The sequence below is a fragment of the Malaya genurostris genome, chromosome 3, assembly GCF_030247185.1.
Source record: "Malaya genurostris strain Urasoe2022 chromosome 3, Malgen_1.1, whole genome shotgun sequence".
NCBI classification, from domain to species: Eukaryota; Metazoa; Arthropoda; class Insecta; order Diptera; family Culicidae; genus Malaya; species Malaya genurostris.
This window is the reverse complement of record NC_080572.1, coordinates 108,179,480-108,195,084: the sequence shown is the minus strand read 5'-3', so window position 1 is coordinate 108,195,084 and position 15,605 is coordinate 108,179,480. Positions and strand designations below refer to the sequence as shown.

The 15,605-nt window shown below is 44.2% G+C and overlaps 1 protein-coding gene across 4 annotated transcripts in view; it reads right to left on the bottom strand.

Annotated features, from left to right (window-relative positions):
- The window catches only part of LOC131434735 (protein transport protein Sec31A), a 31,025-nt gene that overhangs the window by 9,836 nt on the left and 5,584 nt on the right, over window positions 1-15,605 (bottom strand). For 2 of the 4 annotated variants that reach the window (XM_058601798.1, XM_058601797.1), the window contains exons 6-9: window positions 5,342-5,392; window positions 4,892-5,141; window positions 3,422-4,830; window positions 3,151-3,249 (exon numbers count right to left, since the gene is read on the bottom strand). In XM_058601798.1, coding sequence (XP_058457781.1) covers window positions 3,151-3,249; window positions 3,422-4,830; window positions 4,892-5,141; window positions 5,342-5,392 — 1,809 coding nt within the window. The remainder of the gene's footprint in view (window positions 1-3,150; window positions 3,250-3,421; window positions 4,831-4,891; window positions 5,142-5,341; window positions 5,393-15,605) is intronic. The other 2 variants (XM_058601800.1, XM_058601799.1) reach the window with 2 other exon arrangements.

Below are 15,605 nucleotides of genomic sequence, written 5' to 3'. Positions count from 1 at the left end.
AATCAAAACCTTACGTATCACCGTATCCGATTGTGGTCGTTTTCCAAGCTTTTCGAATCGTAGCTCGTCTTGTTAATCGTAGATCGTAGACCGCTTTCTGACAGATACTGATAATAATGTGCTTTACTGAGGGACAGATACTTCAACGGCATGCATTCGAAGATTTTTGGTAGGTAGCAACACAGAAATCACCGATCAAGGCTTCTCATTACATCCAAACTGGAAAATAGCACTTAGTTAGAGAACAATTTACCGTGTGTTCCAGCCGTAACGACAATCAACATTTTCAACCTCAAGAAGTCGTGCTAAAGAGCTTAACAAATTTTTTTTGCGATATGTTTCTTGTATCATAATGAACGACGAAACATACGTGCTCGAAGACATCAAACAGCCAACCACAATGCGAAGGAACACCTTTGTCGAGCATTCCCGGACAAAGAAGATTTCCTAAGCCCTGAAAAAGTATTTGGTTTGATATGCCATATGTAGTTGTGGTCGAAAATATAAGAATCAGGCACAATCAATAAGGATGTGTACGAAAAACTACAAGGATCAGCCCCATGGGGTTGTTCGAGCCATTGATGTGGAACAAGGCAACCAAAATTTCTAATGATCGACATTTTCAATTAATCGTCACATATTTGCATCCGCATATGCACGTAAGTCTGTTAGATTGATCTTTATTAGGAACCAACACCGAACATGCGAATCCAGAACAAAAACTCTATTTGTCGTGAATTGTGATTGTTTTTTAGCCGACGAAATTACATCAATAGCCCAAATGTATGCAATTATATGTGTGTACATGCTTGCGATACAGATATCGATATTTAAGCTTCTCTTTGCCAAGCTTGTGTTCAAGTTTTGTATGCAAGCAGTTATTTTTATAGCGTTTCTCTACCATTACTACCATTCTGCGATTTCGGTTGAAGCGATAAACTTTTTCTCATTATCAATCGAGTTCATCTTATATAAATTAGAAATTAATCTTATGCACTCAAAATTTACCCTGGGGTAGTTGTCAATTTCTCAGGCGAAACGACATAACATGGGATTTCATCCAATCTTGTATGACACAAGATCAGAGCATACCAAATCGTTTTATGGCACTTTTGTCTTGCTGTCTAGCAACAACCTACCTCTAGCATGCTACACGTAGGACTGAAACGTTAGCTATAATTTTGCTTATATTTATAGCTTCACGTGCTTCCAACAGCTTCGCTTTTGCATCGATTGACCAATCAGAGCGATGCTTTCCCTTTGATATATCGCTTACTCCTTCAAAACCGTCGACTATGGCAAGAGAGGACACGGCTAGCTATTAATGAACATTTCAATGATATACAAATGAAAATACATGGCTATGAACATTCAAATCAATACGTAGAAATATTTTCAATCAAATGGTGACATAATATTATTAATTGATACAAAATTGACTGAGCTGTAATTGTTCAAAACCTGACCACATTTCTACGTGTATTTTTCTTGAGTTTCTAATTTGCACCCCTATATAGAAAACAAAAATGTGTTCCACATTAAAAGAATGTCTCGCTACCATTTATCAGAAACCACGGCTCTCCGGCTCTTTTTTGGCCTCTTGCCACTCTGCAAAATACGTCCTGAAATGGTAAAAGGATAAGAGAGGTCAAATATGTGCCAAAAACAGTCAAACTTCTCAGAACTTCACCAACTTACGAATGTTCAAAATGGACTGTTCAACTGTTTTTGGTCGTTATTCGAGCAATGTTTTATTCAATTTCATCATTTGCTATCAGTACCGATTAGTATTTACTATTTTCGCTGGTTTAAGAAGCTCGTAGTACAAAACCACTTTTTGATCCTACCAATTGCATATCATTGTTTTCTTTTCGCAGTGTCCACCCATGATTTACGGCACATGTAATTCTTTTGATAAAACCAATTCTCATCTACGGTCACGATCCGGTGCAGGAAACCTTTTGTTTCATACCAATAAAGCAAAATTGCGTAGACAGTTTTCGCTTTTCCTGCAGTCTATTATTCAGTTCATGAAGAATTCATTTTCTCACCATCTGCATCTTTCCCATGACGTGTAGACAATCAGAAATAGCTTGACGACTAACGTTTAACTTCTCTACCATTTGTTTTTGAGTTTGTTTATCATCTTCATTCAATCCTTACAATCCGACATCTTCAAACTTTTTGGGTTAACCTGTGCGTTCTATGTCTTTTACATTGGAAGCCCCAATTTCGAGTCGTCTGAACAAACGTTCACAAGTCACGACCGATAGAGCGTGTTCTCCGTAAGCTTCATCAAAAATTCGATGGGATTCAACAGTACTTTTTTATCAAAAAAAGTTTTGATCCTACATATGTTCTTTACTTGGAAAGAATTTGACACATGCGACATTATGACTTCTTTGGAACAAGACATTACAGTAAAAAATGGCTTTCAACTACTTCATCTGAAGTACCCTCTAATGATACGTGAAATTACACACTCATGAATGTGTCTTGATCATCTTTCACATACGAATAAGTGAGACTTCGATTCGACTTTTCAACATGAAACGAGAACGATGGTTATCCAATCTCAATAGAGGAGTGAAGGGCTCACAGAAAACTTCACAGTTTCAGTTTTGATTTGTCAAAAAAATCTTTTGCCAACCAATAGCGATTATCATTTCAACAAATAAAAGTTCATGTTCATGTGAAGATGCATTGTTTGGTAGGAAGCAACCGATTTTCTCATCGATATTCCAATGTGAAACCGGAAGGGTATTGTCTCTTACCAAAACAATAACCCTTTTCACGACCAGCAAATTGCTTGCTTGTATAGCGAAAGATTCGAATTTATTTTATTATTTAAATAATTTTATAAAACTTTTTTTCAGTGTATTTTGTTAAGTAATTTCCAACATCTTCAAAATTTCATGTCGTGGGCAAAACTAATAGTTTGTCATACTGAGAACGTGTACAAAGTGTCATCCAATTCAGAGCAGATCAGTTCAAATTCTACCACCTTTTCTACTGTTAATTTCTGGAAATGTTCAGCAGTCGACAGTTTATGAGCAATTGCGAACTAACAAGACCGAACAGTGTTGGAGACTCAGAAAAAAACCAAAACAAAAATAAATCATGCAAACGAGGGATTTCGTCGACTCTAACCTGCGGCGAAGAGCGATTCGATGGGTCATGGGAGTCAATGATCTTTCGCCATCTACGGGTGCCGGCATGGACAGCTGACATTTCGCATTGCTCACGAAACTATAACAACAAACGACGACAGTGAAAATAGAATTGATTTTAAAAGAAACCCAAAATGAGGAAAAGAATTATGGCGGAAAAAATAATATACCTAGGGAATGCTAGTGTTTACCGTTTAGAATGGAAGTATTTGAAAAAAAAAATAAAGGATTATTGTTACAATACAACTTACTTGGGCACGGGGAGCACTCATCAGCGCCGGAGGATCATTCCAGCCTGGTGGCGGTGTGGGATTCTTTTGAATGTTGCTGAACGGTTGAGGTGCAGCAACGGGTGGTGCGCCAGGGTAAGAAACATTCGCGGGCTGTTGAGTCGCCTCTAATGGTGGTACCCCAGGAAGGAAGGGGGCGGCGTTTGGTTGTACCAACGGGGCGGGGGTGAACGGCTTGAAATTGTTTGTTGGTTGAGCAGGATTGTAGAGCGCTGGTTGCGGTTGTTGATTTATTGGCTGGCTGTTGTACTGATTGAATTGTGGAGTTGGATTAGATTGGAAAGCGTTTTGCTGGTAAGGATTTGGTGGCATTTGTCCATAATTTGCCCCGGTACTAACTGAAGGATCCAGAACATACTTGGAACGGCTTAGTGAAGTGCCTCCGGTTTGGGAACTGACCGAGGATGGTCGAGGTGGTTGTACCGGGTCGGCTGCTTGCGGAGGTCGCAATGGAGGTTTCGATGCAATGGGAGGTACAGCGGCTGGATAAGGCGCTGCTACTGAATTGAACGGCGTAACCGCAGGTGGCTGTTGAAATGGGGTGGTATTCCAAGACGGTTGACTCAAGGGCTGCGGAATTGTTGGAACTGAAGTAGGAGCAACCGTAGGAGGCAGCGGGGCATTCGTTTGCCAATTTTTCAACTTGGCAGCCTGACCAATAGTGGGAAACACTGGATTAAATGCTGGAGGCTGCTGCGGTTGATTGCTAATTGAACCTCGTTGACCTGTTTGATAGTACATTGCGTTTGTTGACTCCACAGCACTCACATGCCCAACAGCATGACACAAACGCTGCTTGAGCTGTTCGATCTGAGGTTCGGTCGAGTTTCCCAAAAATGTTAATGCCGAATTCAGTGAGCCCTGCGCTGCAAGCAAGCTAGCATATTGAGATAACAATTCGGCTAATTTTCCTGTTACATTGGTAACTCGACCTTGCTTTTCCAGTGCTTTTTGCAGCAACATTGCCACTTCTATGAGTTCCTGTAAGTCTCTATTGCTGTTATTATTTTTGTCAGGTTCACCATTAACCGGTTCATTTCCCGAGCGGTTCGGTTTCTGTAGATTCCATGCTTCCACCAATCTATCAGTGTTTCCAGCACAAATGTAGCATAAAATAGCATTTCTTGCCATGTCTACATCGCCACCAGCTTCCATTTGCAATCGCTCGCCCAGTCTGTCACACAAAAGTGGCAACTGACCTTTACAATGCGTCAACGCGGCAACTAGCATTTCCTTCCACGAATCAATCGTACACTGAGTTACGACACCACTCCAGTCATTGGTCACAAGAGCAGAGATGATGTTGGATATAAAACTATCACTGTTCTTCAAGTACCGATACTGAATGCGTGCTAACAATTCCGAACCACCTAACAAATATAGCAATTGTTGAATAAATTGCAAAGCGATTCAATTCAAACGCTAACTTACCGTTCATAGCTAGAATCAAGGCCTCTGATGTTTTGCCAGCTTCCATACAAAGTTCCACAGCAGCTTCCAGATTACCAGTTAGCAAAGCCTCGCAAATCAAACCTTCCATGTCGGAGCCAGTACGAATCCGGTAGGGAACATCCACGCTTTTTTCGCTCTCATCGTGCTTCTGATCCAAGCTTTGATTTTGATCGGTATGCAACTTGTTTCCTGCAGCAATTGCATCAAAAACTGCATTGTTGTCTAATGTCTAGATCGATAGAGAGATAGAAAACCGGTTAGCTGTAGTTCGGTAGCATGCCCCAACATATCAACAACAAAACACCAAAACATCACAACAAAATACGATCTGCCTCGAAACTACGATTTTTTTTTGTTGCTATGAGTTCTATAGAGGTAATTCATACGGTTTGGATAATCATCTATCAAAAACACACTGCGTTATCTTACCGAGAGATCAGTGCTATCGTCGGTACTTGGATCCGTTTCGGTGGAATTATTCTATTCGTAATGATATTGAAAAAAAGCGAAACATGATTGCGAAATGCTTAATGGACATGACATGTAACGAAATGGCCCCTAATAATGTTTAACATAAATTAAAAGAAATTTGATTCATGGTAACCTAAAAGTGCATACATAAATTAAACTTTTTTTTCGATAATGAACTTTAAAAAATGAAATATATTCTGAGCAATGATATACTATTCCATTGTCTTGGTCTGACTAATTAGTAGAGTTAATTGCGATGTAATCCGAGACAAAAACGTTTGCATGAAAACAATGGACAAAAATTGTCGATTTTTCATCACTGACTGACAACTACCCATGCAGCATCAATCAAAGTAACCCATGAATCAGCCGTAAAAAAACTAAACAGCTCTATCAGTCGAACTTTAACCGTGATGGCAAAAACAGTGAAGCAACTCCGTTCAGAAGTGCGTCGAAAGCGGAAATTATGCGACACTTCTCCTGTTTGGAAAAATTCCACGAAATTTTTTTGAGATTTTGATGTAAATGTAAGATTTTACTTTTAAAATTTTATACGTTGTTACGTTCATTGAGTTGGTAAGCAAAAAAAGCCGCGAATTTACGTCAAATCCACGTAAGAGCCTACAGCAATTTTGGTTACGTTTTTGATTATATGTTTTATTAACAAAGGGTAATTGAAAATTTTTCTGTTCCACGTTAGACGTATCTGTCTAATGACCAACAAATTTTCGAAATCGGACTTCTAACAGCTGAGATATGGCCAGCCAAAGTAAGCGTTCCTACTTTTTTTTCAACAGATTTTAGTTGAAACTTTTTATAATAACTTTGAATAGAATATTCGGTTTTCCATCGTTTCAAATGGATTTTATTCCGAATGAATTTATCTTTCTAATGGTAAAAAAAGTTTTATCGGTCCAAAAATGGCTAAGATATAGTCAGTCAAAATTAGCGTTTGCTTTCTTTTTTCGAATAGAGCCATTATGTGGTAATGTCCATATACCAGACCATACTAGACACCAGCACATCGATTCGAGGAAATGACTGGTTTGACCGAAAATGCAGAAAGCGAGAGGATGCTGCAGCATCGCTCAATAGTTAACGAGGATCGTTAAAGGCAAGTACAGTGAAACGACAAACGTGAGTTCTAGGAGAGGGTGAACCACTAACGTAGTGGCCAAACGCCCCATGGTTGAGAGTAAAAAACACTTTTTTAATCCGCCTAGTGGTGTGATGATGCCTTTCTCATATTACTTATATTTTCAAAAATATCACTAGAAGATTCTGTCAAGAAATTTTTTTTTCTATCTTGAATAAAATAAGAAACTTTCTTTGGGTATGAACTAACATAACCTTTTCAATTTGTAAACAATTATATCAAGTTAATGACAATTTTTCTTAATTTTTCATCGTCGCACTGAATGATTAAACACACTTCACCTTATAGTCCTGAAACCGGAAGTCGAACTGAGATGAAGTTAAACAGCAACCCATGAGACTATAGGAACTTTTATTTGAACCTGAGTTTATGGAAATCGATCAAGTCATCTCTGAGAAAATTGTGTGAGTCTCGTTTTAGAGTTTTTGAGCACTATTTCCGGTACTTCTGGATCTGGGAGTCGGTTCGTTTAGTAAGTAACTAATATAACGTACAAACTAAATTACAAATTAAGTTTTGAACCAAATTCAGAAGAATTTTACCCTTTCTTGTCACTCTAAATGACGGTGTGCAATTTTAAACCCCCCTTTACCCTATGAAAGTATGATGAAATTCAATAGCAACCTATGAAACTATGAGAATTTTTATTTTATGAGTGACATTATTTGACACGCACTCACACACAGACATAGCTCAGCTCGATGAACTGTGTCGAATGATATGGAACACTCAGCCCTCCGGGCCAATTTTCACTAGTCAAGGTTTCAAGTGATTATATAAACTTTCTATAATTCTAGTAGGCAATAAATAAGTGCACCTTTATAGAAAAGCATCGTAATCATGATTTTGTGATAATACCAACAAGTAAGTAAAAATTAAAAAAAAATTTACAAACTTACATATTTTTCACCTGAAAAAGATAGATTTAAATGTGGCACGAAAGTTTTGCATCGTCATTTTGAATGACGATTTGAATGTTTTGTCCCTCATCGCTCGTCACGCTCTGTAGTCCTTCACTGACGGCGAACATGAACTAGCGAGTTTGCGAGGACTACACTCATAGTGATGATCATGCGATTAGATTTTGCATCAGGAAACAGAACCCTGTGGTGAACCGGAAAAGCATGACCGGTAAGCGAATATGGAAAAAGAACACCTTCGACAAGGATCTCTTCGTTGAGGCACTTCGACCGAATAGCGGTTACGGCTTGTGACGCTACAATTCAGCGGAAACTGGAGCCAAAGAATAGACGACGTCCAGCTCACTGGTGGAACGAGACGCTCAGCACGCTGCGCGCTGCTTGTCTCAGAGCTAGGAGGGGGTTTCAGAGAGCAAGAATGGAGCCAGACAGAGAGGAGCGTTTGGTGGCGTTTCGGGAAGCTAGGGCTACTTTTAGGCGCGAGATCAAGCGTAGCAAATCGAATTACTACAAGGAGCTGTGCCGAGAAGCAGATGCTAATTCCTGGGGGGATACGTACCGAGTCGTGATGGCAAAGATCAAGGGGCCGTCGATGCATGTTGAAATATGTCCGGACAAGCTGAAGGTAATCGTGGAACGTCTCTTTCCGAAGCACGACCCGACTTCATGGCCGCCAACACCGTATGGCGAGGAAGAAGCACAAGCAAACGTTGAGAATCGACAAGTGTCCAATGACGAACTTGTAGAAGCGGCAAAGCGATTGAAATCGAAGAAAGCTTCCGGCCCGGATGGTATACCAGACGTAGCACTGAGAGCCGCAGTCTTGGCATACCCGGACATGTTCAGGACGGTGCTGCAGAGATGCCTGGATGAAGGCAACTTCCCAGAAATGTGGAAGATTCAGAAGCTGGCATTGCTGCCAAAGCCAGGGAAGCCACCGGAGGATCCGGCATCGTACAGGCCTATATGCCTGCTGGATACACTCGGGAAACTCCTGGAAAGAATCATCCTCAACAGATTAAATAATTGTACGGAGGGCGAACGCGGACTGTCAAAGATGCAGTTCGGTTTCCGCAAAGGAGTATCGACGGTGGACGCGATTCGAACAGTTCTGGAGAGTGCTGAAACGGCATCCAAACAAAAGCGAAGAGGAGATAGATACTGTGCCGTGGTCACGATAGACGTGAAGAACGCGTTCAACAGTGCCAGCTGGGAGGCCATCGCCGCAGCGCTGCACAGAATGCGTGTCCCCGACTGTCTGTGCCAGATCCTGAACAGCTATTTCCAGAATAGAATCTTGGTGTACGAGACAAACGAAGGGCAGAAGTCAATGCGAGTCACTGCGGGCGTTCCTCAAGGGTCCATCCACTGTCCACGGGATGTACGATGGCGTCTTGACACTTCAGCTGCCCAGGAAAGTGAAAATCGTGGATTTTACTGATGATGTACCCTTAATGGACACTCGAAGAAGTGGAGGCAACAATGTCGGAGACAATGGGCGTCATCGAGAGCTGGATGAACGGAGTCAAGCTACAAATTGCTCATTATATAACGGAAGTGCTGTTAGTCAGCAATTGCAGGACGGTTCAGCGGATGGAAATAGAAGTCAGAGGATATACGATAGCATCAAATCGTGCTCTGAAGCATCGGCATCGAGTGCTACCAGCAGAGAGACACTAGAAACGCCATTAAGATTGTGAGAATCAGCTCGATGGCGAGGTGACAGCAGGAGTGGGATGAGACGGAGAAAGGAAGGTGGACGTATAGGCTCGTCCCAAACCTGTCGACGTGGGTAGATAGAAAGCATGGCGAAGTAAACTTCCAGCTGATGCAGTTCTTGCCCGACCACGGCTGACTTACATCGGTTCGTGCACGCAACATCACCGTGGAGTCCGGAGTGCGACACACACACACACATATGGGATACCCAACGTGGCGTTGAAAACCGCGGTTCTGTCATACCCAGACATGTTCCGAACTGTGTTACAGAAGTGCTTGAACGACGGCAACTTCCCAGACATGTGGAAGATCCAGAAGCTGGTGTTGCTGCCGAAGCCAGGTAAACCACCGGGTAATCCTGCCTCGTATAGGCCTATTTGCCTGCTGGATACACTTGGGAAACTCCTGGAAAGAATCATTCTCAACAGGTTAATGAAATGCACGTAAGGCGAACGAGGATTGTCGAACATGCAGTTCGGTTTTCGTCAAGGAGTGTCGACGATTGATGCAATCCGGACAGTGCTTGAGAGCGCTGAGAAGGCGTCCAAACAGAACCTAACGCAGTTTCTATCTGGCCATGTTTGTTTCCGGAAGTATCTCCATCGGTGTGGTCACGTCGCGTCTTCATTTTGTCCGATTTTCGATTGTCCCCGGTTTGCGGAAGTACGTAGGGAAATGCCTGCCTTAAGGGTGGATAATATATCTGAGGAAATGTGTCGTGAACAAGGCACGTGGTTTGCAGTAAACAGAGTGGTAACACAGATACTTTCGGAGTTGCAGCGAAAACTTCCTTCGTCGGGGAACTCTTCGTCGGTGTAGTCTTGATCCGTCGTCGGGGACAAGATGAGTAGACCACGTCATAGCATCGTAAGGATCGTCGTGCTACCAGGGAACCGAACGCCATCTCCCAACCGGAACCACTGGACCGACCTTGGCATTCTTTCGGTCGTGTCGTATACGGGTATCGAAAACGTCGGTTTCGGGAGAACTTCCAGTGTCGGAGAACTCTCTGTCGCGGTAGGCTAGATTCTTCGGCGGGGACTAGTCGAGTAGCCACCACAACACCGACTTGTGTCGTCGGGGCGCCAGCGAACCAGAAGCTATGCTCCAACTGGAATCGCCGGACTGACCTCGGCACTCTCTTGTGTGTCCCGTGTGGTGTAACAGGGGACTCGGTGTCGGGAGAGCCTCTTTCGCCGGGGAACTCTCCGTCGGTGTAGTCTAGATCTTTCATCGGGGATTAGACGAGTAGATCGTGTCGTAGCACCGTTAAGATAGTCGGGGCACCAGTGAACCGGAAGTCACCCTCCAGCCGGAGTCGCTGGATCGACCCAGGCATCCTCTCGGTCGGATCGTATACGGGTGTCGAAAACGTCGGTTTCGGGAGAACTTCCATCGTCGGGGAACTCTCTGTCGGTGTAGGCTAGATCCATCACCGGGGACTAGTCGAGTAGACGCCACAACACCGATGTTCCAACCGGATTCGCGGAGCCGACCTCGACACTCCTTCGGGTATCCCGCGTGGCGTAAAAGGGGATTCGGTGCCGGGAGAAATTCCTTCGCCGAGGATCTCTCCGTCGAGGTAGTCTAGGTCCTTAGTCGGGGACTAGACGAGTAGATCGTAGCGTAGTACCGTTAAGATCGTCGGGGCACCAGTGAACCGGAAGCCATCCTCCAACCGGCATCATTGGATCGACCCAGGCATCCTTACGGTCGGGCCGTGGACGGGTACCGGAGGCGCCGGTTGCGGGAGAGTTTTTCTTCTCCGGGAAATTCTCCGTCGGTGTAAGCTAGCGTAGCGTCACTGGGTCGTCGAGGCGCCAAAGGTGGATCGAGATGGATAAAGAGAGAAACGCAGGAGCTCATTTTCTCCCAAACGAAGAAGGGCATGAGCACAGCCTTCCCCGAAGTATTGAGAGAGAGAGAGAGAGAGAGAGAGAGATGCTGCCAACCGTGGAGTACCGAAATGTGGAAGACGAAATTTGGAGACGGCGTATGAACCACTAATCTACTAGAGCCTATCGTCCGCACAGCAAGTTTGGACTGAAGAGGGAAGAACCTCTGTCCTCGATTCCTCGCGGGAGTGGACTGTATACGAATGAGTTTCGGTTTCTTGGACGGATAAATTCAAAAAGCGTCTGTTTGGTACAACAGTCAAGTTTTTACTACTTAAAGAACGAATGAATACATATGTGTTAGTAAGAGTGTTTGAGCATAGGTATAATAGTTTTTCTATTCTAGTTTGTTGTCTGGATCATCGTAGCAGGAGTAAACATCTACCCGGGCGTTGAAATGGGAAATTTCAAGATTCCAATCGCCCAGTCTGGTAGTCGCTCTCGTTGTCTATTGGCAGCAAGCAAATTTTCTTGACGGCACGCCTAGTTATGCCATTCTTGGTTCGCAAACTTACCACTCGAGTGTGCCCATCCTTGCCCGGATGGAGTTCGATTATGCGGGCCAGCGCCCACTTCAACGGCGGTGCATTTTCGTCGATGATGACCACCATTGCTCCAATCTTAAATTCAGTGACCTTCAGATCTCGTTGACGCCTTTGAAGTTCGTGGAGATAATCGTTCATCCACACTCTCCAAAACCTTTGCTTCATGTCCTGAATAAATTGTAACCGCGATAGCCTGCCCTGGGGAATGCCAGTGTATGTGGGTTCCGCAATGGCCTGGAACTCTCTTCCAATGATGAAATGAGCTGGAGTTATGGCAGTCATATCATTTGGATCATCTGAGACAGGTGTGAGAGGGCGGGAGTTTAGAATTGCTTCGATCTGTGCGAGTACAGTAGAGAGTGCTTCAAACGTCAGTCGATGTTCAGCGAGAATCAATTTCAGATGCGATTTAACCGATTTAACTCCCGCCTCCCATATCCCTCCAAAATGCGGACTTCGTGGAGGAATGAATGACCATTCAATACCTCTCGGCGCGCAATACTCGTTCACAGCACGGATGTGCTCCTCGTTGTGGAACAGTTCGGCTAGGCGACACATTTGGTTATTGGCGCCTTCAAAATTAGTCGCGTTGTCCGAGTACAACTTCTGCACGAGACCTCGGCGACTAACGAATCGTTGTAGCGCACTCATAAACGCGTCGGAGCTTAGATCGGACACAGCCTCCAGGTGTAACGCACGGGTGGCCATGCAGACAAATAAACAAACGTATCCCTTGGTGGTTGTCGGATGTCTTGTAGCAACACTTGATCTAAGATTGAAAGGGCCCGCAAAGTCCAGACCTGTATGCGCGAACACTGGAGACGGCTTGACGCGGTAGTCAGGAAGATCTCCCATTAATTGCGTGGACTTCTTGGGTCTCATCCGGAAACACGGTACACAGCGATGCAGTTCCTTCCGTATGACATTCTTTGCCTTGAGTGGCCAATACTGTTGACGAACGACGCCCAGCAGACCTCTTTGACCAAGATGCATGTTGACACGATGTAAATGTCTGATCAATGTTGTTGTGAGTGGATGTGTTTCAGGCAGAATGGCTTGATGACGATGTTCATATGGAATAGCAGCATTCCGTAGGCGACCACCTACGCGCAGCACTTCATCATTCGCGTCGATGAACGGGCTCAGGTTCTGAAAGGGTAACTTGCATTCCTTGTCGCTTCTCAGCATTTGTAGCTCTTTGTGAAACATTTCACCTTGTACCATCCGTGTGATCAAAATGGATGCTCGTTGCATTTCTGTTGCTGTAGGCAGTCCCTTGGCAATGTGCCTTCGACCACTCTTAATGTAATCGCAAAAACGAATCACATATGCCATCGATCGCTGTATAATCATGTACCGACTGATTCTGTCGAATATCGGTAGCCTCGAACGTTCAACTGCACCAACGAGTGCTGTTATTCTGAGTTCTGGTAGCTCCTCTTCCGAGAGTGGAGCTGGTTGATCGATCGACACTTCAGCGCAGTGAAATCTGGACGGTCCGTGCCACCAAAGCTGTCGTCTTTCCAATTCTGATGGCGATACGCCACGGGAAATTAAATCCGCAGGATTCTCTTTCGAAGGGATGTATTGCCAAGTGTAATTAGCAGTCAATTGCTGGATTTGTCGAACTCGGTTGCCAACGAATACGGTGAGTGCTTCCGGAGATTTCTGCAACCAACAGAGGACTATCTGTGAGTCCGACCACAATCGAACAGAGCTAAAGTCGGAATCAATTGCTGCTAGCACCTTCACGGTGAGCTGAGAGAGTAACATTGCTGCTAACAACTCGGCCCTTGGTGTTGTAATCTCCTTCTGCTTGTTCTTCTTCCTCGGGAGAATTCGTGACTTACTGCAAATTATGTTCATGGTTGCTGCCCCATCGTGTCTTATTACTCGAGCGTACAGACAGGCGCCGTATGCCAAGTCTGACACATCAGCAAATCCGAAGAGTTCAAACGTACACGATCCGTTACTGAAGATCCATCGTTCAATCTTGACGTTGTTCAAGTATTGTAGTTGATCACGGTAATCTGTCCACAGTTGTGCTAATTCACATGGTACCGGTTGGTCCCACTCTAAATTCGCGCCCCAGAGCTCCCGCATAATCAGCTTCGCTGCGGTAATCACGGGTCCTACAAATCCCAAAGGATCGAAAATTCGAGCAATCTGACTGAGAATCGATCGTTTAGTTAGTTGAGCGTTGGGATTACGACATTCCGCTACGATGAATGTGAATGTGTCCTCTTTGGGATTCCACGAGACCCCGAGAGTCTTCATTACCGTATTAACAGTTGGGTTTGTAATATCAACACAGCCTTCTCGTTGATGTTCAGGAATAGTAGCCAATAATGATTCCGCATTCGAACAGAACTTGTGTGCATCGAAGCCACCTTCGTTGAGTAATCCAACTATTTGATTTTTTTACCTCCATAGCCTTCTCCAGAGAACTGGCTCCAGTAAGCACGTCGTCAATGTAAAAGGACTTCCTAACCGCCCCAGCACCGAGCGGGTATCTCTCCTTCTCGTCCTCAGCGAGCTGGCGGAGTGCCATTGTTGCCAGAAAAGGTGATGATGCCAGTCCGTACGTTACGGTTCGTAGATCGTATACTCGAATCGGCTGACTCCGGTTCTCGCGCCAGAGAATTCGCTGATATCGAACATCTTCGTCGTTAACTCTAATCTGTCGATACATTTTTGGAATGTCAGCGACAAAGGCGATCTTAAACGATCGAAAGTTAAGGAGTATCGATATAAGGTCGTTTTGCACGGCTGGACCGACCATTTGAGTCTGGTTGATACTGATTCCAGAGTCACTCGCCGCCGAACCATCAAACACAACGCGAAGTCTAGTGGTTGTGCTGCTGGGTTTTAAAACGTAGTGATGTGGCAGATAGTAAGCTGATTGGGACTGATCAGTTTCGACATCTTCATTCAGCGTCATGTGACCAAGTGTTTCATATTCTCTCAAAAAGGCGATGTACTGCATTTTGATTTCGGGAGCCCTATCTAGTCGCTTCTCTAGGGCCAGGAACCGTTTCTCCGCCATAGCCTTCGAATCACCAAGCTGATCCTTAACATCGTTGAAGGGAAGGCGAACTACGTATCTTCCTTCACTAGTGTGCTCGTTTGTATCACGGAAATGGTCCAAGCAAATCTCATCCAATGGCACGAATTTCTCGTTGAATTCGTCGCATGACTCGATACGCCAAAAGTTTCGTACAATTTCATTGAGATCTTCTTCAGCGGAGATGAAGAACGATTGCTGCTCTGAGCTCTTGCTGGGAATCGGACCACTTAACACCCATCCAAATTGGGTGTCCTGGAGAATGGCAGAGGTGTTTGGAATCCTCATTCGACCGGACTTCAACATCTCAAAAAATACTTCAGCGCCCAGTAGCATATCGACACGGTCAGGAATACTAAAGTTCGGGTCTGCTAACTGTATACCAGTCGGTAGTGCAATGTTGGTGCAATTCACCTTCGTCAAGGGAAGATTACCTGTTATCCTGGGTATAACGAAGAAATCGAGACATGCTGAAAAATCGCTTATACTAGATTTGATTTTCGTATGAATCTTCAGTCGCGCTTTCGTATGAATGTCATTTAGACCGCTAATTGAGACATTCGCGGGTATCTTCTTCAAAGATAGCATAGTTGCGAAATGTTCTGAAACGAAATTCGAGTGTGAACCCGAGTCCAATAGTACGCGGCACGGGTAAACATCAGACTTCCCGTAAACAAGGACTACAGCGGTGGAAAGTAGAACTTGCTTCCCGGTTCCGTTCGGATAGTAGTAGAACATAGTAGAATCGTAATCGGGTAAGGCAGTGGAAGCTTGTTCAAGTTCCCAAGCCTTTCGGGTATCACTGTCCAGTTTAAGAGCGATACGGTTGATTAACATTCTTTCTCCAAGTCCAGATACTGGTAGACCTAGATTTTTCAAAGCGTCTACATTTTTCGCGCACGTGTCCAATAATTTCCTCAACC